Genomic DNA, 23,054 nt, shown 5'->3' with positions numbered 1-23,054 from the left:
GTGTGTGTGTTTGTGTGTGCGTTGTGCTGTGTCTGTATTTTGTGGGTGTGTTGGTGTTTGTTTGTAGGTAGAGTGCAAGGCTTTGTACCGAGAGACATCCTCCACCAGCCTGAGCTGAGCAGACGTGCGCACGCACACACGCAGACTGGTACGCACAGTCTCTGCTTGGCTCCTGATGTGACCCCTGCGGCTCCTGCCTGTGTTCCCGCTGGCTGTCTGGTGGCCCATTTCCTGTGAGCTTCCAAAGCTTATCTGGTCAGAGCTGCTCCCAGGCAACTCCTACGTGGCGAGCGCTGCGTCTGGCTGTCCAGTGGACAGTCGTGCTTATACTGTTGTCCTTGGTTCACTGCCATGTGACCTGGTTTGGACTACTCTGCTGTGTCATGTTTGCTCCTCTAATTACACAGGAGTGTAAACATGTTGCTGTATTTGAGGAACTTTCTAAGACACCTTGTTGATCGTTGGTTACATGCCCTCGGGGGGTTTGTGTTTATCAGAAATGTGGAAAGAGTTTGTTAGCAAGCAGACTTGGAATAGGGCACGTATTACGTGCACTGACGTAAATACACAGTTGTAGAAGGAAATGACCGGTATGCTCTGGGGAATTCCTTATTGTGGTCCTGATGACACTATTTGAAGACTTGGATATGGCATAGAAAAGATGTGCAACAGTCCTACCAAGTAAAGGGCTTTGATATGTATGCTAAATCATATTATTTACATTTTTAACATTATCAAGCTTCTGATATGGGGCAATTCCATGCAAAACTGTCACGTCCATAACGCCAACTAAATGCCATAGTATTTGTATAATGCGAATGATTATGTGAAAAGTTTGTCATGTAAGTTCTACAACCAAGAAGAGTAAATGCTCAAATTTCAAGTAATCATCATTCACATCATAACATACCATGGCATTGTGTTAGCGTTATGGATGTGACCGTTTTGTGTGGAATTGCCCTATGTCTACACTACATTTTAAATGTTACACTTAATCTTATAAACTTTCTAAAATGTCTATGCTAAATTTATGCTGCTAGGGTCTGTGTGGAAGAAGCCATATCTGTGGTCCCAGTAGATGCTGTTGCAGATATGTCTAAGGTTCGAACGGTGACTGGTACACAGTGTTAAAGACCCTGGACCTGGCTATAGTTCACCAAAATGTAAATGTAGTGTAAAAGTGCAATTGCACCTATTAACTTCCCCACTGTATTACAGCTGGGTTACACTACATTATGAGTTGTTGATGCAGGTCTTTGTAAACAACAAGAAAAAGCCTGCCCATTTTAAGTAAATAAAGGGACGTGCCTGCCACACACCTCAGAGATCAGGAAAGCCTGAGTTACACGGGATGTCTGTCTCTGCCTTTCTCTTATCAGTGTTGCCAGTTCACTTCTGTCTACAGACACGGCCACAAAGTATTGATTGTCCTTTCACTGGCTGTCCTGACTAGCCTGTGTGAGAAGGCCTCCTGTATCTTGAGCCACAGGCTGCGTATAAAACCATTGAAATCTGTAAGAGTCATCTGCTGGAACACCTTTAGTCAACAAATTTCCAAGATTAGTGATGTAGGCTGAGGTGTTTCTCAATGCTGATGGCCTCATGAGATCACTCAGGTCAGTCTCTTTCTGGACCTGTCGTGGCATAGACTCTAGTCTACGCATAACCTGGCCTGGACGGTATCTCACATGCCTCACTAACACTTCAGAATCCACTGCTGGTTGTTTTCACTTGGATATGTGTTCGAACATACCCCCCCCATTTTGTGATGGTGTGAATCGTGTGTTTGCTGCGTCATTCTCACTTGGCCCCATTGCTCAGGGCTCGGCCCTGGCCTGGCAGGTCCCAGACAGCTTGGCATTCTTTCCTCCCGAGTCACGCTGCTAAGCAGTCGGGTCGGTCCTCCCCCTGTGCCTTTTGGGAATAGAGTCAGGGCCATCATGTGACCTGGACGCTGCTGGGCCCTTCATAACGTGAGTCATCAAGTGTGTGGTCAGTTTGTTGAAACTAAGCTACCGTGCGTGTGTGCACACTTGTGCATGTTCTGAAATCAGTGCGCATGTGCACACACATAGACAATTTTTTAACCTCTCATTTTGATGTTGTATTTCCTCTCTTAGGCGTATTTTCAGCGGAGAAGTTTTAGAGCAGAGGCTGGCCTTGGCACTCACGAGTATCTTAGCTGTCTTTGTGCTCTGTCTCGAACACAGTGTCCCTTGCGTCAGTAGTAGCAGGTCGGGGGCCGGGGAGGGTTGGTGGTGTGTGTGTGTGTGTGTGTGTGTGTGTGTGTGTGTGTGTGTGTGTGTGAGTGGTGGTGGGGGAAGTGGAACACTTACTTCGTCTAGAGCCAGATGATGACGACCAGCACTAACCTCAAGAATAAAAAAAGGGGAAAAAAGCAGAAGACGAAGAAGAAAAAACCTCCCATATCCTGAAGCCTCCTGGGAGACAAGAACTGGAGAGAGCCAGCGGGACAGACCGCAGGGCCAGCCCTGCCAAAACCAGAGGGAAAAAATCACTCTTTCATCGCATTGATAATAGTTCTCCAAGCCTCAAGTGCCTTTTTGTGAACTGGCTCACCGTGAGCGTAATTTGATAACTGAGCGGTTGTCGTCCGTCGTGGCTTTCAGCTCGCTGCGTTTTGATCACTCTCATCACTTGGGGTCAGGACGTGTGTTTTGAGGTTTTAGCAATGACAGCAACGGAAGCTGCCTTCTATTGTCTTGTGGTGTTCGTGCTACACAGTGCTCTGTGCACTGGCCTGACACTTTGTTCTCGTTTATTTCCTGTGGCAGTTTTAAGTGGCTCATATTAGCACATTCAGGAATATTCTTATGGGATAACGGTTTTAAAGTTATCCAGTAGTTATGCCTCTTATGTGACTGTGCACTAGTCTATGGATATGTACACAAGGCAGAGTAGGAGGAACCCACCTAGATGATTCCTACTCGGGTGAAACTGGCCAGCCTTTTCAAAGAGCAATGTTATGTAAGTGGGACACCTTTCTCAAAATATCTGTTGTGCTACATTGTGAGATTTACATTCTTTCACAAACTGGATCGTAATTTAAACTATGGGTAAAATGCAAGGTCTGAAGTCTAACTAGAGCTAATTTAATAAGGAATCAAAATCTATTTGCTAATGTAATACCAGAAGCAAGACCCTAAGAGCAAACATTTGTAGGTCAACTCCGTGCTCACGATAGCTTTATTTCAGTTTTAGTCTCACAATAGCTTTGAAAGACACTTTGTTTGTTGTCTAACTTTGTACTTTTTCGCCATTAAGTGAATGCCAGCTCTCCCTTAGATAGATCACTTATAGTTCTATCCGTAGCACAGCGATGCTTCACAGAATTGCAGCACCACATCAAGGTCTCTCTTGCCTGTTGACCCCTGACCCCATAACTCTGGCCTCAGAAGCCGCTGAGCACAGTCATCACCACCCCAGGAGCCAGAGACACGTTCCCAATCCCTTAACCCTCTCTTTGCATTCGTCACAAGTGCCAGTGTGAGTTGCATCGCTGGCAGGTTTGTTTGTTTTTTTTCGATGTGAAATAATTGAGAGAGTGAGAACTCCCCTGAGGAGCCTGGAGGCCGTGGCATGACCTGAGGTTGCCCCCGTGGCTGCAGTGCGCTGTGCTGTGGTGTGCTGTGCTGTGCCGCGCCTGGAGGCCGTGGCATGACCTGAGGTTGCCCCCATGGCTACAGTGCGCTGTGCTGTGCTGTGCTGTGCTGCGTCGTGGCAATCCCTGCTGCTTCCCCTGCAGTGAGTGTGACCTCTCCCTCACCCTCCACTCCCATTAAGAGATCAGTTATGTGAGCCCCAGGGCATGCCACTCCTGTTTCCAGCATAGCCTTGGAGTGTTTGTCAGCCCACACACACAAACAGAAAACAGACACGCACTGTCTAGCAGACACACAAGGTGCAACTCTGCTGCACTAACAGCCAGACTCCTTTGTGATGTCTTCTGTCTTCATCCGTGATATGTGAGTAAGGCCGCAGGAAGCCTTGCCGTACAAGATGTTGATGCATTTCAACTATGCAAAGACTTTGTGTTGACATGGCAATATACATGCAATGTAATGGTTTCAAGAAAAGGGGAGGGGGGGGGGGGCAACAGAGGTGTCAGACTGAACTGTCATTTCTCTCCTCATGGTCAGCCAATTTATGGAAGGTGTGGCAATTTCTGTTCCATGACCATACTGCATAATAAGAGAAAATCTAAAATTAGTCCGACCACACACACACACACACACACACACACACACACACACACACAGAGACAGAGCTCTAAACTATTGCAGAGGAAGAAAGGAACTGGGAGGAAGTGGTGGTTCCCAAGGGAACGGATGCAATATGTCTGTTGCTGCTGGCGACGATGTCAGCTCATGCAGGGATGCTGCAGATCACATGGAGAGTGATGGTGGTAGGGAGGCTTACTATGGTAGCAAAGAAGAGGATCCACTCAAATGGATGCATTTACTCTATGCACATTATATGTTGATGGTCTTGTAGGGCTGGGCAATGTTGATCAAAATTATATTATTAATATATTATAAATTAATATCCTGGTATTTTAAGGCTGATTAGTGATATGTCATATATACTGGTGTTTTATACCTGGCTATGTATATATATTTCATGTTATTTTCTTGTTTAATGTAATGGAGCTATTTAGGTGAATTAGGCTATATGCGTATTTGCAATCAAATGCATACGGGTAGCTAATCTGTTCCTGGGAAAATATGACCTTTGATGGCAGACTGTAATCAGGGTTATAATTGCAAACACGTGAAGTAACCACTGACAAAATGTGAAGCACTTTTGACTGGGCTAATTGCTCTGTTATAACATTCTGCCACATTTTGCTCTGTTCTAAAATTCTGTGGTATGGTTATGTTTATGGTTATGATATTTTACAGACTCTTTTGTCCAAAGCGACTTACAGTAGTTCTGAAGTTGGCTGGGACCAAGTTGGCATTTGATAAACCTGGTGCTGGTACCTAAGTAGGTTAAGTTTGCAGCTTTATAGGATATTTTACGGAAAGTTAACTACAGAAAAATACAACTGAAGTGAGGCCACATCAGGTCAGAGAGACTGGACAACTGTGACTGCTTCTGGTTGCTCAATATGAGACTGCTATTCTTAGCCGTTTCCCACCAGGAAGTACATAACGGAAAACTCTATCAAAAGATACAAATTGTTGGCGAATGGTTCAGTTATGGTTTGAGTATATTGTTAGCTGGCCAACTGTTCATAGAACTGCTGTTGAGAGAGATCTCTGCAGAATCAGAGAAAGAGTACAGATCGGGGTTGTGCAGAAAGGGTGAGACAGGACGACAAGCAGCAAACATTGGCACGTCTTTATCGAAGAAACGCAACACATCATTAGGCTGTATCACTTTTATTGCCAGACTCAGGGTCCATTCAGATTCAGAAGACAGACAACACAGACATGACCTACAACATCTTAAAAAGGAGAAGAAAAATGTATTTATTTATTTATTTATTTAACAAAAAGAGGGAGAAAACAATGTATATGCTGTGCACCCCTATCATGATGGATTGAGAATGATTGGTATGAAGCCAACTGTGAGGCTGTGCATATGTAATGAATGATAAGCTTTATTTGTATAGCACCTTTCATACACAGAATGCAGCTGAAAGTGCTTTACATTTGGAGCATTTAACACAATAATAAAGAAAAATGTAATAATACAAACAAACAAAACAACACGCTTTGCTTGTGGAGCACTTTGGGCACAATTAAAATATTAGCATTGGAAGATCTAAGGTTCCTTTGTGGTTGATAAGATATTATAAAGCTCAGAGATATGTGAAAATGCTAAGCCATTTAGAGCTTTGTAAGTAATTAACAGAACCTTAAAATCAATTCTATAGGAAACAGGGAGCCAGTGCAGTTCAGCTAACACAAGGATGATGTGCTCTCTTTTCTTGGTCTTAGTTAAAAGTCTAGCAGCAGAGTTCTGCATGAGATCCAGTGATCTGTAATCTCTAACAGCCTCTTCTTTTTCTCTGCTTTCCTCCTTCTCCACATTCCTCATTCTCTTCCTCTCTCTCTTCCCCCTCTTACACTCTCCTTCTCTCCCTCCATCCTTTCAGAGAGCCCAGCGAGGAGTGCAATGGAATCAGCGGTCCTCTCTCTGTGGAGCCCGCGCCCGGCTCGCGGCTGAACGAGTGGTGTCCCGCCGGCCTTCCCTCCGCCCCTGTGCCCGCACCGCACCTCGCCAGCATGGGGGACGGTCTGGACGCAGCGCAGATGTCTGGTCACAGCAGCGGCAGTGGTGGCCAGGGGCAGCTCTCTGCCCAGCCGACGGTCCCCACCCACAACCCGCCTGCCCCAGAGACCTCCAACCCCCTTCGGCCCAAGCGCCAGACCAACCAGCTGCAGTACCTGCTCAAGGTGGTTCTCAAGTCCCTGTGGAAGCACCAGTTCTCGTGGCCCTTCCAAGCTCCTGTAGATGCAGTCAAACTCAGCCTGCCTGTGAGTATTTTTTTAATACACTTTTCTGCCTTGAGTGTTTTTAAAACCTAATAAACTAAAAAAAAAAAAGAAAATCTCTAGGATAAGTGTAGGAAGGTTAAAGGCTTGTTGTGTAAAAGTAAAAGAAGAGAGTGTAGAGAATGACACCACTTACAACTGTGAGATCTAAACACCACACCACTGAAACTAAAACTTCAGAGCACTGATACTGCCTTCATTCACAACCATAAACTCTGAAGACCCGACTTTAAAAATCCTGACTTCAAAACTTTGCGTTCAAGTCATTTTTACGGATTCGGATGGCGGAATTCCTGAATATCGGACGTGTCATGAGTACACCATAAGGCCATAGCACCAGCGTGTAGTGTTCCTCTACTAGGATTACACTGGAGGTGTAAATCTTCACTGGCCTCATGATTCGATTTGGTTGTGATAGTTTGATTATGAAACGATTTTCAATGCATCAATGCTGGATCTGGTCTCATGTTTTTATTTGTAGTAATACAAAATAACCACTCAAGTTTAAAATGCCTACTGTATGTTAAATACTACATACACAAACATATAATTGTTTTCACATTAAAACAAATTAGCCCCTTGAGAACAAATTAGTTGCTATACTATAAAACAAATTAAGATCAAACAAGGTTATTCATACCCACAACTTGCAAGATTCAGAATATTGCATGTACTATCTGTGGTAAACCCTATTAAGAACTGTGTATTTCATTTGGCTAGTATAACTCAGCCTAAAGTGGGAGTACCTAGGCTGCCAGCAGAGCTGTTCATTCAGTATGTGATGACCACGCTGTTGCCAGCGTCACAAGCCTGAGGAATGTGTAATGTGACGTGTAGTTGTGGACAGTGTTATCTGAGTGTTACCTTGTAATTTATCAAATTCAGAGTGCAATAAAATGGGTAAATGGGTTTGGATTTTGTAAACATCATTGCAAATATTTTTCTTCTTTAGTTTAATATACAGAGTCAAAGTTATGATATACTCTCACACCACAAACATTCAGCAGCAAATTCTTGTCTGAACTTATGTAAGGAAGTACAGACCAGACATGCCAACAAAGTGGACAGATTTTAAATGCAAAGTTTCCCGGCTTGTTTTCAGATAACTCTGTCAGACACTATAAATATTTATTATAAGAAATGGCTGTTGGTGTAGCCCGCGCATCTTGGCAAGGTCATGTTTATGGAAGAGGAATACATACAGAGTGATAATGGGTGCAGCTGGAACACATGCCATGGCCTTTGTGGTTTATGACCGCAAGGACAGTCAGTAACAAGGGCAGGTCTGGCCCCAGCCGTGGCGCAACTGGCTGGGGCACCTGCACCGTACACCGGCCACCCGGGTTCGATTCCCTCCCCGTGGTCCTTTCCGGATCCCACCCCGACTCTCTCTCCCACTCACTTCCTGTCATTCTCTACTATCCTGTCAATTAAAGGCATAAAAGGCCAAAAAAATATACTTTAAAAAAAATAGATGAAAAAAAAAAAAGCAAGGGCAGGTCTGGGCAAAGTATTCGGTTGTTAAGTCCGACGTCACGGGCCCAACATCTTTTTGGTCAAAAAACGTTTACTAGCGCAGCCAGCCAGTTTCTGCAACTTATAAACCTTGTCACCATCACCTCCGTTTTATTGGGAGTAAAACAAAACCGGTTAACTTTAAGAGAGCAATTACTATAGCTGTGCAGCCAGATGATACAATCAAGGATTATGTGCAGGCTTCCGCGAAAAATAGGATTTTTATTAGGTTGAGGCAACAAGTGAGTAGTAGGATGACAATGTTCTTAAAGGCTACACTGAATAGTGGAAAAAACCGAGCGGCTTTGAAAGCCGTTGGACCCGGAAAAAGATTTATTCGCCTATTATATAAATGGCAATTCAGCGAAATAAGTATAAGATTTTGTTGATGTTTTGATAATCGTCACAAGTCGTAATTGACTATTAGTTGCACAGCCCTACTCTCAGCCCTACTCTCTTAACGGCTTTTTTGTTACTTGTCCTGCAGGATTACTACAAGATTATTAAGTGTCCTATGGACATGGGAACAATCAAGAAGCGGCTAGAGAACAGCTACTATTCTAATGCCCAAGAATGTATCCAAGACTTCAACACCATGTTCACCAACTGCTACATCTACAACAAGGTATGGGACCTTTTCCTTCCACAGTTTCAGGCATCGATTCATACAAAACTGTTCTACTGGTAAAAGCCTTGTGGGTGTTATTGAACCGGTTTGAACCCAATCACGTGTCGCCCCCTGCAGCCCGGGGACGACATTGTCTTAATGGCGGAGGCCCTGGAGAAGATGTTCCTGCAGAAGATTTCCGAGATGCCCACAGAGGAAACGGAGATCACAGTGATGACGGGCAAAGGTCGTGGCCGCGGCAGGAGCCGGGATCCAGGTATGGCGCCCCCGTGTGTGTGTGTTTTGTGTGTGTGTGTGTGTGTGTGTGGGGTTCAGTCAGAGTTCAGTCTTTGGTGGGAGACCTTGCTCACCACTGTGACCTGAAAGCTCTGCCTACTCACGCGTGTGATGTACGTGTGACTCACTGTCTTCCCCATGGATGTGAAGCTTGGCTCATGCTCTTATTTGTGTTTTCTCCCTCCTGCTTTCTGTGCTCTTTCACTCTCACCCCCCCCCCCTTCTCTCTCTATATCCAGGCCTTAACTTGAAACCGGGCTCCGGCATGGACTCCCCGTCGACAACCCCCCACACGCGCGGACTGTCCAGTATGACCCCGGGACCGCAGACCCGAGGCCCGCCACCGCAGGGCCCGCCCCAGCTACCTCCCCAGCTACCTCCCCAGCTGCCTCCCCAGCTGCCTCCCCAGCTGCCTCCCCAGCTACCTCCCCAGCTGCCTCCCCAGCTACCTCCCCAGCCCGCCATGCAGCCCATGCCCTTGCGAGTGCCCCCCATGCTCCCTACGCACGCACCCCAGCTCGGGCCGCCTTACTCGCTGGGCCCTCTGGACTGTGCCCCCCAGGCGCCCCCCATCATAACGTCGGTGCCTCCTCCCCCCGCCCAGACCACCCTGCCGCCCCCACCCATCCAGCAGTGCGCCGCGGCCACCCTCCAGAGCGTCTCCCTCCCGCAGCCCAAAGTAAGTGGTCAGATGAGCCAGGGAGCCCACTCCACACATCTATTAAAACACCTTCAGTTGATATCTCAAAGACCGTGAATTATATTGACCTTTTTCAGAGCAGCACAAAAGTACAAGATGATGACACATAAGATGATATGTAATGATGAGAATTGCCTAACAGAAATGCGCAAATTGCCTTTGCCTTCTGTTGATGAAGCTTCTGTTTATTTTACCTGTAGTGGAATCTGAATCCTAATTACTTCATTAGTAGTAGTCACTCTATATCTGACATGGCTTGTCTGATCAGTTCTTCCTTCGTCCCTAGCTCACAGCACGTTTTCCCAGAAGCCAGAAGCGGAAAGCAGACACGACGACGCCCACGGCCAACGACCAGCTGAGCGAGTCCTCGCCGGCCGAGTCCAAGTCGGGCAAGACGCTGCGGGGTGCTACAATGCGGCCCACCAAGCTGCCCAAGAAGGAGGCACCGGACTCGCAGCACCACCTGGGCCTGCTGGCCACAGGCGGCGGCGCGCACAGCCCCAAGCAGCAGGAGCAGATGCGCTACTGCGCCGGCATCGTCAAGGAGATGTTCGCCAAGAAGCATGCCGCCTACGCCTGGCCATTCTACAAGCCCGTGGACGTGGATGCACTGGGCCTGCACGACTACCACGACATCATCAAGCATCCCATGGACCTTAGCACCATCAAGGTGAGCGTTCATGTGGGTGTGTACGAGACGGGCTATTGGCTCAGAAGCTTTTGATTGGTTTTCTTCCAATTCTCACAGCTCTGCAGGCCCCCAAAACAAAATTAATTTTGTCATGTTCACAAATTTTAACAAACTCCTTTTAACTTTAACTAACAAAGACAGCTCTCCTGTGTCATTAATTGCATATTAATAGCTTCCCCTCCACATACTACAACTAAATATTTTAAAGAAGCCCTATGCAAGTCTGGTTATTCCTTCGCTGTTTCTGGGTTTTTGCATTTTTCACGACATAGCTCCCCCTGCAGCTTCGGTAGCAAGTGACTGCTACGCTAAACCCCCACTAGCTAGCGAGCTAGCCATCAAGAAACCAAGCTAAACACATACAGGGCTCACAATAAAACGGTCGAGCAAACACATTGTTCAAGAGACTATCAAACCACATTACAAAAACGAAGTTCACCCAAGGGTAGGCTACTTACAATTTCAGCAGCAACAAAGCCAAGCCGGAGTCCGTTTTGCAGTCTTCTTAGAAACTACAATCTGACTACATTTTCGAGGCCTTCCGCCGAGTCACATCCGGATTTCTTCGGTTTGGGACCAGAAAGTTGCATATTCGGTTTTTCCGCGGAGAAGCACTAGGGGGGAGACGAAGCACCCACCAAACGACCCAAAAAGTGTTGTAGAACCATCAGAACGACTCTCAACCTGCATAATTAAGGTCATTTTTGCTAAAATTGTTGCATAGGGCCTCTTTAAGTTGGAACAAAATAAAAAGATGGATGCTTCACATATCATATGGTACTCTGCAGATTGTTATGATCCGATAATGGAATTTTTGATTGCCTCTCATTGCCTACAGATAATAAAGCTCGCTTGAATGAAGATTTTTCAGATTTTGTGAAAACATTCCTCTTACTGTGGTAAAGACATAACTAAATGCCCTTTCCTGCTGCAGGTTAAACTGGACAACAGGCAGTACCGGGACGCACAGGAGTTTGCAGGTGACGTCCGGTTAATGTTCTCCAACTGCTACAAGTACAACCCTCCCGACCATGAAGTGGTTTCTATGGCACGGAAACTACAGGTACTTGTCTCCCAATTGTACCTACCTATTCCCTCTTAGCTCTGTGCCTTGATAAAATCATGTCCAGTTCACGTCCCTGCGTTGACGTTTCCCTCGGCCCTCTCTCCTCAGGACGTTTTTGAGATGCGCTTTGCAAAGATGCCGGACGAGCCTGAGGAGATGTTGACTCCCGCGCCGGCTCCCATTCTTCACCCAGCACCTATCAAGACGCAGCCTCCCCTGGCCCCCGTGTCCTCCTCGGACTCCTCCAGCGACTCTTCCTCGGAGTCGGACTCCTCCACGGACGACTCTGAGGAGGAACGCGCTCAGAGACTGGCTGAGCTTCAGGAGCAGGTGGGAGAGTGTAGTAACTAACGCCTGTTAACGCCCCTCAGCAGTCCAAACAACAGTGGTCTTAACCCTTAGAACCCTAAGCTGTTTTTAGGGCATTTTCACTACCTTTATTCATAAGGATTTATTCTGGTCATTGTAAGTGCCACACACATATATTATATATTGTTTTTTTCAGGAGAGTTTAGGCTATTCAGATCTGCCATCATTTCATGTATTAATACTAGCATTGATTTTATTTTGATTTTTAAAGAATTAAAATATAAAAAGTGTATTATAAAAATTCTTATATTTCGACATGTATCTCACCACTGCAAGCTCACAGCTCTACATGCATTTCATGTGTGTGTAGGGCAGACTGTCCTGAATCGGGCAATATAATTGCCATGTTGGAGGGATACTCTGGGGCTGAGCAATTTACAGAAATATTTGCTGTGTGATTTACGGAAATAAATGCCATTTTTTATTTAGTGATGAAAAATGACCTTTCTGCGCTCCATATCTGTGACACGAACTGATCTGACCTGACTTGACCCGAGGTTGCGTGTTAGCCTGCATGCCTGTGTGTATGCAGTCATAATAATTCTCAAGTCTTTACTGCATTGCCATGAACAAAGTAAAGGCAAAAAAGGTGTTTATTTGTTGAACAAATTGGGATGCAATGTGAGCCTTGAATTGGATGCCATGCAGGAATTTGCTAGGATCTCAAAACCGGAATATGAACATGCTTTGCCATAGAGAAACACATGATAGCATTGGATTATAAACATGCTTTGCCACAAGAACAGACACAAACATGGGGTAAGTCCAGCTATATGAAGTTATTATTTTGCTGTCACTTCGTCTGTTTTATAACCCAGAAGGATGTACTTGGTATCAAATGATAGCTCTGAGTCTCCTCTTTCATCTGACATGCGTGGCATATCTATGCGATCACGGGTCCGCGAGTAATTCAAACGAGAGTAATGAGTGTGCAGCGTTGGTTTGTGTACATGACGTTATTATTTTGCAGTCACTTCGTCTGGTTTTATAAGCCAGAAGGATCGATAAACATGGTACCAATGGATAGCCCTGTGCCCCCTCTTTCATCTGATATGCTTGCCATATCGATGCGATCACGGGTTCGCGAGTAATTCAAACTAGAGTAATGTGTGTGCAGGTGAATGCAGAGAAGTATAGACTGTAAATATGATGCAATTTGATTTAATTTCATGATTTTTTTTAATTTTCATACTTGATCGTACAGACAAGTGTGTAGTCTCGTTGGAAAGCCCCACTTCTGCTCTGTCGTGCAATAAAGGTTTCATCTCGCTGCGATGAACCGTTCCGGAGCAATGTAACAGAGAAGAAAGGGTGTGTTTTTTGACGCACTTTGCGTCAATCGGGTTCTAAGGGTTAAATCATAGAGAGACTTCTGCTCAGCAACTTTTAACTTGCTCACGGGTTACCTGCTCACGTGGTTGTCACTGCAGTTCAGGACAACAAAAAAATAATTTCATGTCGCCTGCTGTTTTTCTACTTTCAAGGGCGCTAACACAATCAAGGTCTTTGGTTTGATTCAATGTCCAGAAAGCCCTTGAACTGCTGAAAATGTCTGTCTGTACTGGACATCACATTAGCTTGTTAACTTTCAGTCAAGTCATAACACTGTAGGCGTGCAGGCTGTCCGCCCCTGTTGCTAGGAGCCCCTGCTGACCGTCTCCCCCTCCCGATTTGTCCACAGCTGAAGGCCGTCCATGAGCAGCTGGCTGCCCTGTCTCAGCCCCAGGCCAGCAAACCAAAGAAGAAGGAGAAGGAGAAAAAGGAGAAGAAGAAGGACAAGCACAAAAAGAAGACGGGAGGAGGAGGCATTTCTGCGCTGGACGAGCTCCCCGAGCCCCCGATCCCTGCCCTGCCGCCCCCCAAGAAGAGCAAGAACAACAAGGACCCACTGCCTAAGAAGACCAAGAAGCCTGGGTAAGCCAACACAGATACGCTTTCTCTCTCTTCTCTGGCTGTCTGTCTTACAAGGAAGCTAGACCAGGCGCGTAATTGTAGCGTTCCGTTCGTGACGCGTAAATTCCATTTTAGAAGACTGGTCTATTTTTTTTTCCGAACGTACGCGCCACTATCACGTTTGGTGTAGCTACTTTCATTGATTACAGTGGTTAGCAAATTGCTGTAGCAGAAGCAACGCAAATGGAACGCTTCAGTTACACTCCTGGTGTAGCTTCCCTGTTACTGTTTTATTAAACATGAAGGATTTTTTGTTTTTGTAATACTTTAAAAATATTTTCAATCAGTACTAAGCCTAATTGTAATAAATCGTACACTGAGTTACAGTACATTTGTCAGAATTAGCAGTATTATCCTTATTGTTATTTCTGTTTCTCTCCCCCCACAGTAAGAAGGACGGTGTGAAGAATAACCGCTCCATCCCTCCACCGGGCCCCATGCCCCCCACCCTGCAGCCCGTGCCCAGCCTGGACTCGGAGGAGGACCTGCTGGGCTCCGGCGGGGCCCCTGGGGGTCCAGGCGGCCCGGAGAAGAGCAAGCCCATGACGTATGAGGAGAAACGTCAGCTGAGCCTAGACATCAACAAGCTGCCCGGGGACAAGCTGGGCCGTGTGGTGCATATCATCCAGTCTCGCGAGCCCTCGCTCAAGAACTCCAACCCCGACGAGATCGAGATTGACTTTGAGACGCTCAAGCCCTCCACGCTGCGAGAGCTGGAGAGATACGTCTCGTCCTGCCTGCGGAAGAAGAGGAAGGCTCCAGGTTAGTGGTGCTGTTTTTTCTTTTGTTTTACTTTATTCTTGTTTAGTACTTTTGGTTCTTAAACATTTAACTCTGCGTTTTTCTTTGTTTTGTTTGGGTGTTTTTGGTACTTTTTGGTCCTTAAACATTTAACTCTGTGTTTTTCTTTGTTTTGATCTTTTTGGTACTTTTTGATCCTTGAATATTTAACTCTGTTGCGTAACAGAGATAGTCCATATAAAACATAATTGCTTATACTAATGTTGAATGCTGACGGTTCATTGCTTTTTCACCTTGCAGAAAAGACCATGGAAGCCCTGAGTGCCACCAAGACCAAGGGCTCCTCCTCTGACTCAGGCAGTAGCAGTGAGTCCAGCTCCTCAGACAGTGAAGATTCCGAGACAGGTGAGACTGACACGACTGCAGAGGTCAAAGGTCATTAGGCACTCTTGTGAGGATTAGAATGATGTGCACATTGTGTGTGTGTTGGTCTCCTATACTTACTCTCGCTGGCCTCTTTAGTGGGAATGGTATCCAAGCAGAAGAAGAAGGGTCACTCGGGGAAGGAGGGCAAGAAGCCTCACCACCAGGCCCTGGCGCCCGGCCTGGTCCAGCCCCACATTGCCCCGCTGCCCCCGCCCCAGGTGCTGCAGCCCATGGCCCAGCTGAAACAGCAGCAGCCCCAGCACCCGTCGCCCGTGGCCTACATGCCCCCACCGCAGCCCGTCGCCGCCCTGGAGTCCTCGCAGCTCCTGGAGAACACGTTTGACTCCCTGCCCAACTTCGGGCAACCCCTCATGCACCTGTCGCACCAGGCCAGCGAGTCCTCGTCCCCCGCCGGACCGCCACCGCACCTGGGCGCACCGCAGCCCGGCGGCACCGTGTCCCCCGAGACCCATCCTTTCCTGAATCAGCACGCCGTACTCCCCCCTCCAGGTAAAACCCCTGCAGGACACTTCTGTCTGCCTTACTCCAACTAAGGGACTGCTCTTTATCTTTAATCAGTTTTGCTAGACTCATAATGGTAGCCATAGTTGCTGAATTACCCGCTTAGCCATGTTAACGGATAAATACCTGTAAAGGGAACATTTCAAACCTTGTTTATAATTAGGATGTAAATGAGTGGAATACTTTCCTATGACTGACAAGGAATGTTTCTTTTCTCCTCTCCATCTTTTTCCTTCCTCCTCCTCTTCCTCCTTCCTCTTCTGTGCTCAGCTCTGCACAACGCCATGCCTCAGCAGCCTTCCCGGCCCAGCAACAGGGCGGCCGCTCTACCTCCCAAGCCCCCCCAGCAGACCATGTCGCAGCAGCAGCAGCAGCAGCAGCACCCCACCCCGCCTCCGCAGCAGGCCCTGCAGCCCCAGCAGCTCCAGCCCCAGTCCCAGCCCCCACCCCCCCAGCCCCAGCCCCCTCAGCACCACCTGCCACCTCACCTCATGCACCCCCCGCAGCCCCTGCGCCAGCGCCCGCTCTCCCCGCCCACCCTCACCCCGCAGGGCCTGCTCTCCTCCCAGCCGCCCCAGATGCTGCTGGAGGATGACGAGGAGCCCGGGCCCACGCTGCCCCTCACCCCCAACCTGCAGCTCTACCTGCAGCACCTACAGGGCAGACAACAACAACTACAACAACAACAACAGGCCTCCCTGATGCAGTCCCTGCCTAATAGACAGCAGCAGCAGCAGGCAGGGCAGCCTCCTCTGCTTCAGTCCGTGCAGGTCCAATCCCAGCTGGCTCCGTCGCAGCTCCCCGCACAGTCGCAGACCCCGACCCAGCAGCTCCAGCAGCAGCAGCATCAGGCCAGACACATGCAGCAGCAGCAACAGCAGCAGCAGCAGCAACAACAACAACAACAACATCCCCAGCAGCAACAGCAGCAGATGGGCTTCTCCCAGGGTCCCATGCCCAGCAATCAGACACAGCCAGCGCCGCATAAAGTCTCCATGCCCTCCAGTAAAGCACAGCAGATCATCCAGCAGCAGCAGCAGCAGCAGCCACAGTCACAGCAGTCTCAGCAACAGCATCCTTCTCCACGTCAACACAAGGCAGACCCCTACAACACCGGTAAGGGACAGAGCTCTCTGTGCCCGACAGTGGCACCTTGCACCCATTCCCATGGCACGAGGGCATGCATGCACGCTGCTCTGTGGAATGCTAACTCGTGTCTTGTTTTGTGTTGTGACAGGTCACCTGAGGGAGTCTCCTCTCATGATGCATTCCCCCCAGATCTCACAGTACCAGCCCATGCACCAGTCTCCCCCACACAACCTGCAACCCAAAAAGGTGAGTCACAGCGGCCTTAATCTTAATCTCCCGTGCGTGTGCTAGGCCTAATGTTTGCACATACTCCTTTGATCAACATTAGCCCCGTTTGCATGGACACGTTTAGTCTGATTACAAACAGAGTAATGGCTCAATCGGGATATAAATGCCTCATGTCAACACGTCAGGCGATTGGATTCAGCCTGATCTGATTACATTTTCAGTCGGATGGACAGAAGTGGTGTACTCCGTTCTGACAATCCAATCGATTCAAAATTCACCCATGTAAACATGTACTCTGATTGTTGGAGTACATTTCTGCTTTCTGTGCAGGTGTTCCCTGTAGCGGTTACGTTACAAAGATAGAATTTTGACCCACTGGTATTAAAAACGGCGCTCTGATCAGTAGCCTGCCAGCTTAGTTTGACACAACACCACCCATCGGCGGGTTTCCTAACTGTCCAGAGGCTTTCATTGTTTAATTGTGCAGAACATTTGGTCAGTGTGTGGGTATGAGTGTTTGGTCAGTGTGTGGGTATGAGTGTTTGGTGAGTGTATGGGTATTTTCTGATTGATTCTGCTCAGTATTACTGACGCTCTGGTGGTGTTGTGTCAGGAGCAGAGGCCTCCCTCGGTTCTGGGCGCGTTGAAGGAGGAGAAGCTGCCCCCGTCGCCAGTCATGCAGGGGGAGCCATTCAGTCCCGCCATGCGCCAGGACTCCCACAAGCACCCGGAGCCAAAGGTTATACCTGTCCACGGCCAACAGAGTGAGTAACCGCAACGCCTCTGGGTCAATATATGCTTCAAGACTGCTCTTCTAGAGAATATGTGCGTGTGTCTGTGTCTGACTCTGTGTGTGTGTGTGGCTGATTCACTTTTTTTTTTTTACTTTAACTCTGGTGCAAAAAATAACATTAACAATAACATTATACTCAATAGAAATAACATAACCCCACCCCCACCCCCACCCCACCCAATTCATTTGTGCCCATCATGCCCCTGATTGTAATAGTGTCCATCGGTTATGTTTACAGGGGAGCCTAAGTCGTCGGACAGCTCGCGGCCTGTCATCCGCTCGATTGATCTGCCCCCCTCAATGCAAGAGAAGGACAAGTTCAAACAGGAGCCCAAAACGCCCGTCGCCCCCAAAAAGGTACAGGTGGGTCAAGGGACTGCTGCATCACATCACATTTTAAGACCATTGGAGGAGACGAATGACCTATGCACAAGCTAATGACATAGACACAACATATGAGAAAATATTGTAGCTAGCTATACCACATTTTTTCTCCTCTTCAAAGTTTTTGTCTTTGAATCATTAGTGTTACTACTGTTTACCTTTCAATTGAAATTAAAATATTTCTGCCACAAAAGTGGTGTTTGACATATGATTTGTACCACTGGCTGTGAATTCTAATTTTGTTTAGCATGTGTGTGGGAAATCATCACTGAAAGATGCGTTTTTTTTCCCCCCTGTGATGGTTGGACAGGACGTGAAGTTAAAGAACATGGGCTCGTGGTCGAGTCTGGCCCAGAAGTCGACCTCAACGCCGTCGTCAGCACTCAAGTCGTCGAGTGACTCTTTTGAGCAGTTCCGCCGCTTCGCCCGCGAGAAGGAGGAGCGAGAGAAGGCCCTGAAGGCCCAGGCTGAGCAGGCCGAGAAGGACCGCCAGCGCCGTGAACAGGAGAAGCTACGGTGAGCATAAGAGGCCAAAATATATATATAGAAAAAAAAGATTACTAAGTATTTTAGTGCCGCTGTTTTTCTGATCATGTTGGCAAAAACAGAATTTCTGTGTTGTCATGATGGTAACTATGACTCTATGATAAACATATGATGCTATAATAATCACCCAATCGGGAATTTGACCCTTTTGACCATTTGACCTCTGTGTGACCTTCCTCAGGGGTCGAGATGAGGAGGATTCGCTGGAGCCGAGTCGGCGGCAGCACGAGGAGCCGCGTCGGAGACAGGAGCCACCACAGGTGCAGCCAGCCCAGCAGCCACCGCAGCAGCAGCAGCAGCAGCACGCGTCGCACTCGCAGACGCAGGGCCAGGTCCACTCGCCGGCCAACCCCCAGCCCACGCAGGCCCCCCCGACGCCTCCGACCGCCAGCCAGAGTGCTCTGGACCAGCATCAGAGAGAGATGCTGCGCCGCCGAGAGCAGGAACGCCGGAGGAGAGAGGCGGTGAGCTACCCCATGACACGCACACACACACGCACTCACATACTCATACACCCCCAATGTCACGTAAAACCAAGAGGGGGAAAAAGCACAAACAAATGCGAACTGCCTTCTAATTCTCTGAAATGATTAGTGTGGAAAAATTTTGTGATTCATTCATTCACACCAGTTAACACCAAGTCACTCAACTTTGCAAATGATAAGAAGTTCTAGTTACAGTCCGGAATTACTTAAAGGGGTAAAATGCACATTAATATGTCATGAACACTAACCTTGTGTCTCTTCGGAGTGTGCTAAAACAGTCAAATTATCATTCTGTGTTTTTTTATTTCACTGTGCTCACATTTAAAGAAATTAAATCAAATCGAGGATTTGGAGAGTCGTGACACACACACATGTACTATACACACAGAGAGATGTATATACACTGAAGAAAAACAGAAAGGCAACATGGAATAATCTTCCAGTTCCAGTTTATGGAAGGGAAAGAAAATGACTGGATTCAGTACAACAATGGCTACAGATCGTAAAAAAAGAGTGAGAAATAAACTTTTGGTGGGCATTGAGAAATTATACAATCCTTTGTGAAACACAGGACCGAAATTTGACATGTTACGTTGGCAGTCTTGTTCATTTATGTAGTATAGTATGTATTGTACACATACTCAAATATGCATATGGATATGAATAATGTATTTACTTTTATTGTATGTGTATATTGTGCGTGATATGTTAATATTTTATTATAGTGTTTGATATATATGCAAATGATTTATTCTCTTTCAGATGGCAGCTATGGTTGACATGAATTTCCAAAGTGATTTAATGGCCATCTTTGAGGAGAACTTGTTCTGAGAATTATGATTTTAACTTCCCGCAGAACTGAAAGGAATAAATGAAAAAACAACAATAAACAAACTGCAAATTCCTTTGGGGGAGATTAAAAAAACAAAAAAACAAATGGGATAACGAAAATCGTAAACACACAGGGCGATGGAATAACGAATCCTGAACTGGTCCCCGTAGAACCTCTGAAAATAGCCTGCCATATTGAGGCAGGCTGCATCCACGAGTTGAAGGACGGCCCTGGCCTCCTGCGCACAGAGGTGGGGAGCCCCTTAGCTTGACTGCTGCTGCCGCCGCCGCCGCCTCTATGCGACTTCATTTTCCTGCGGATGTGACGTTGTCATGGCAGCAAGGGCCTAGGAGGACTTGATCGGCGCGGCGCTTTGTGAGACAGAGCGAGGAGCAGTGGGCTGACGCCACCACCATGGAGCGGACGATTGATTCCGATAATGATTTAAATATTCTTGATTACCTGTCGTTTAAGGCATCCAAGAACTGCCATGCGCCTTGGGAGGAGGGCTCAACGAGACAAGAGGCTTCTTTGTTTTTTTCTCTCACTTTTTTTTCCCCCTTTGTTTTTTGGACACATCCAAGCAGATTGCAGGATGGGGATGGGCACTTAAATATGAAATCTTGGGTTGTCACTTCTCAGGAGGAGGTGCAGCTTGCCTTACGCCTCTGACCTGTACACACACACATACACATACACATATATACACACACACACACACACACACGCAAATGTACTATACAACAGTATACTCACTGACCTGGACGTATGAACAAAGATATGATCCATTATTTACAAACCAGAGAGGAGTGTTACAATGTGCAGATTTTTTTCATTATGTTGGATCTACTGTAAAAAGGTATTTTCTTATTCTATGATTACTGTTTTGTTTTTCATTTTCTTTTTTTATATTTTAACCCTCTTATCAATGCCATTCTCCATCTATGTCTATGCCAAACAACTATTTCCTTTTATGCTGAAGTTCTAGTCTTGAAATTCTTCATTTAACTTGTGTCTTTCTTAATATATAAATATATTTTTCTTGTCCAGTCCCCCACCCAATGGGCCTAGCTAGCCTGATAGTAAATAGACTAATATATGCATTACTCCCTACAAGTGTTAATTGAGGGCAAAACTCATAAAATATGCATCCATTCTTCCATAATTTCACTTCACCCTAGTGCAGAGCTCGTAACTACCACAGGAGAGCTCCATTACACTGGGCCTTCTTGCTCAGCTGTCCTTTGGTTTGATTTTTTTGTAAACTAATTCAAGCAAACTTTGAACATTTATGTCTGTTGTACAAAGAGATGCAAAATTTTGTATTTTTCTTTTCTATCTGCAAACTGGTTCATTTTCACCCAACAGCATTGTTAGAATGGATCAGAGCATTAACATCTAGCTTGTTTGGCTATGTTGAGCACAGCTGATGGTTTTTGACAGACGGAGACCTAAGATCCTTTAGGGAGAGCTCGGAGACAGAACACAAGATGGAAGCTAGTCTTTGCATGACTCCTTTTCACAAATCATTTAAACTATGACGAAGCAGAGACACTCTGTACGCTGTACTAGATATAATAAACACAAAAGATTTGAAACATAAAACTTAAAAAAAAAAAAAAAAAATCAAAAACAGTTCTGATTTTATATCATTGTTATTGTTCAATTCTAGTGGATGTGAGTTATAATTCTGTTATTTGAGACAGTGAGAGGGTTGGGGGCACAACTTGAAACCTTGGCGGATCCTCAGAGTTTCTCTTATGGTGTTTTTCTCCAGTGCCTGTATCGTATTGCGATTCTAGTTGGCATATATTGCGTTGGGGAGGGCAAGGGTGGGAAAATGCCGGATGGCCGAAGGCTTTGGGAAGGGGAGGGGGTGGGGTTTAAGGGGAGAGCTTGTGTAAAAAGGCAAAAAAAGGAAAGTCAGCATTTTATATTTTACCCAATTACAATATTCAGGTTTAAAAATCTAGTTTTAGCTGGACTTCTATGTACCTGGTATTTTTTTTTTTCCCCCCAGTTTTTGTTAAGTGGACATGTTGGCACAGACACTTAACCATTATTGTCAGTGTGAGTGCATGTGTATGATTGCATAACTGTATGTTGTGTGTGTGATGTATGTATGTATGTATGGATGTATGTATGTATGTATGTATGTATGTTGGTTGGTATGAATGCCTGTTATGGTCTTCTGTGGCACAGGAAGTGACTTCAAATTCAAGAACACTTCAAAAGAACGAGTTGCTTTGCTAACAACACATTTTTTCCTTTCTCTCCTTTGGAAGTTCACATGTTTAACTTTATATATAAATATATATACACATTACTGGTTCATTGGCCTAATGAAAAGTAAAGTAACAGAACACTTTTCATTACTTCAAGCCTTTACATGTGTGCTTGCTTTTTCATGGTAAGAGTTGGATGTTAATGTGCCATAGATATGACTCTCCAGAGAATGTGCTGACCGTGTTGCTCAGCAGCAAGTTTGCTTTATTCAGGTATTTTATTTCACGTTTTTTTTTCTTCCTTTTTTTCTTTTCGTTTCATTTTGTTTTTTTGGGGTTTCGTGTTTTTAACATTTTCCTCGATTCTTGTTTGGTATGTGAGTGGGCTATCGAGGTCAATGATTCAATCTGTTATGATCATGGAATAAACTCATCTCTTTTATAGAAAATTAAAAGGAAACAAAAAAAACTACATCTGTGTGTTTATTTGATTTGTTCTGGAAGTTTTAGTTTATGATCTTTTGATCTACGTTCCTCCTCGAAATGGGATGTTCCTCATTATAGGGTTCTTCCTTCCATTTGGCATTATCTGCTCAGGGTTACCACTGGCATGAAAATCCTGGAAATATTATTTTTAAATGCCATTTTATAGGCCTTGAAAAATCAACATTGTTATTGTACCTTTCCATGGATAATGTTCTGTTGTGATGCATTTTGCACTTGGAAGAGACCATCAAGTCTATAAGAAAATAGACTTCACCCATCTCCACCATGACTGACACAGAAGACTTATGGTGTATTGCATGATGGATTGACAGAGTGCTTTAAAGGTGCTGTCAAAGACAGTTAATGGTTTTACGGCCTAGACGCATAGTCCACATCTAGTGCACCCATGTCTACTGCACGCGTGCACACACACACAGAAGACTTATGGTGTATTGCATGATGGATTGACAGAGTGCTTTAAAGGTGCTGTCAAAGACAGTTAATGGTTTTACGGCCTAGTCTTGGGTTAGGGTTGAATGTAGTTACATTCAATACCATACTCCAATGGCTCCAAT

General features: G+C 46.0%; 1 protein-coding gene across 4 annotated transcripts in view; it reads left to right on the top strand.

Annotated features, from left to right (window-relative positions):
- Positions 1-22,465, top strand: part of brd4 (bromodomain containing 4) — a 41,240-nt gene extending 18,775 nt beyond the window's left edge. For 2 of the 4 annotated variants that reach the window (XM_076266393.1, XM_076266390.1), the window contains 18 exons: positions 6,125-6,506; positions 8,527-8,664; positions 8,785-8,923; positions 9,183-9,622; positions 9,930-10,313; positions 11,269-11,397; positions 11,509-11,730; positions 13,451-13,683; positions 14,111-14,484; positions 14,764-14,868; positions 14,986-15,399; positions 15,682-16,527; positions 16,649-16,746; positions 17,342-17,492; positions 17,760-17,884; positions 18,216-18,421; positions 18,633-18,915; positions 19,699-22,465. In XM_076266393.1, the coding sequence (XP_076122508.1) occupies positions 6,255-6,506; positions 8,527-8,664; positions 8,785-8,923; positions 9,183-9,622; positions 9,930-10,313; positions 11,269-11,397; positions 11,509-11,730; positions 13,451-13,683; positions 14,111-14,484; positions 14,764-14,868; positions 14,986-15,399; positions 15,682-16,527; positions 16,649-16,746; positions 17,342-17,492; positions 17,760-17,884; positions 18,216-18,421; positions 18,633-18,915; positions 19,699-19,767 (4,608 nt within the window). In that variant the 5' untranslated portion in view covers positions 6,125-6,254 and the 3' untranslated portion in view covers positions 19,768-22,465. The remainder of the gene's footprint in view (positions 1-6,124; positions 6,507-8,526; positions 8,665-8,784; positions 8,924-9,182; positions 9,623-9,929; positions 10,314-11,268; positions 11,398-11,508; positions 11,731-13,450; positions 13,684-14,110; positions 14,485-14,763; positions 14,869-14,985; positions 15,400-15,681; positions 16,528-16,648; positions 16,747-17,341; positions 17,493-17,759; positions 17,885-18,215; positions 18,422-18,632; positions 18,916-19,698) is intronic. The other 2 variants (XM_076266392.1, XM_076266391.1) reach the window with 2 other exon arrangements.
- The last annotated feature ends 589 nt before the right edge of the window (positions 22,466-23,054 follow it).

The sequence above is a fragment of the Alosa pseudoharengus genome, unplaced genomic scaffold (genome assembly GCF_046254945.1).
Source record: "Alosa pseudoharengus isolate Yale_2024_CS ecotype anadromous, Long Island Sound unplaced genomic scaffold, YU_APseudo_1.1 YU_APseudo_1.1_scf_4, whole genome shotgun sequence".
Lineage (NCBI taxonomy): Eukaryota > Metazoa > Chordata > Actinopteri > Clupeiformes > Clupeidae > Alosa > Alosa pseudoharengus.
The sequence above is the reverse complement of the archived record's forward strand: the minus strand, read 5'-3'. Positions and strand labels throughout refer to the sequence as shown.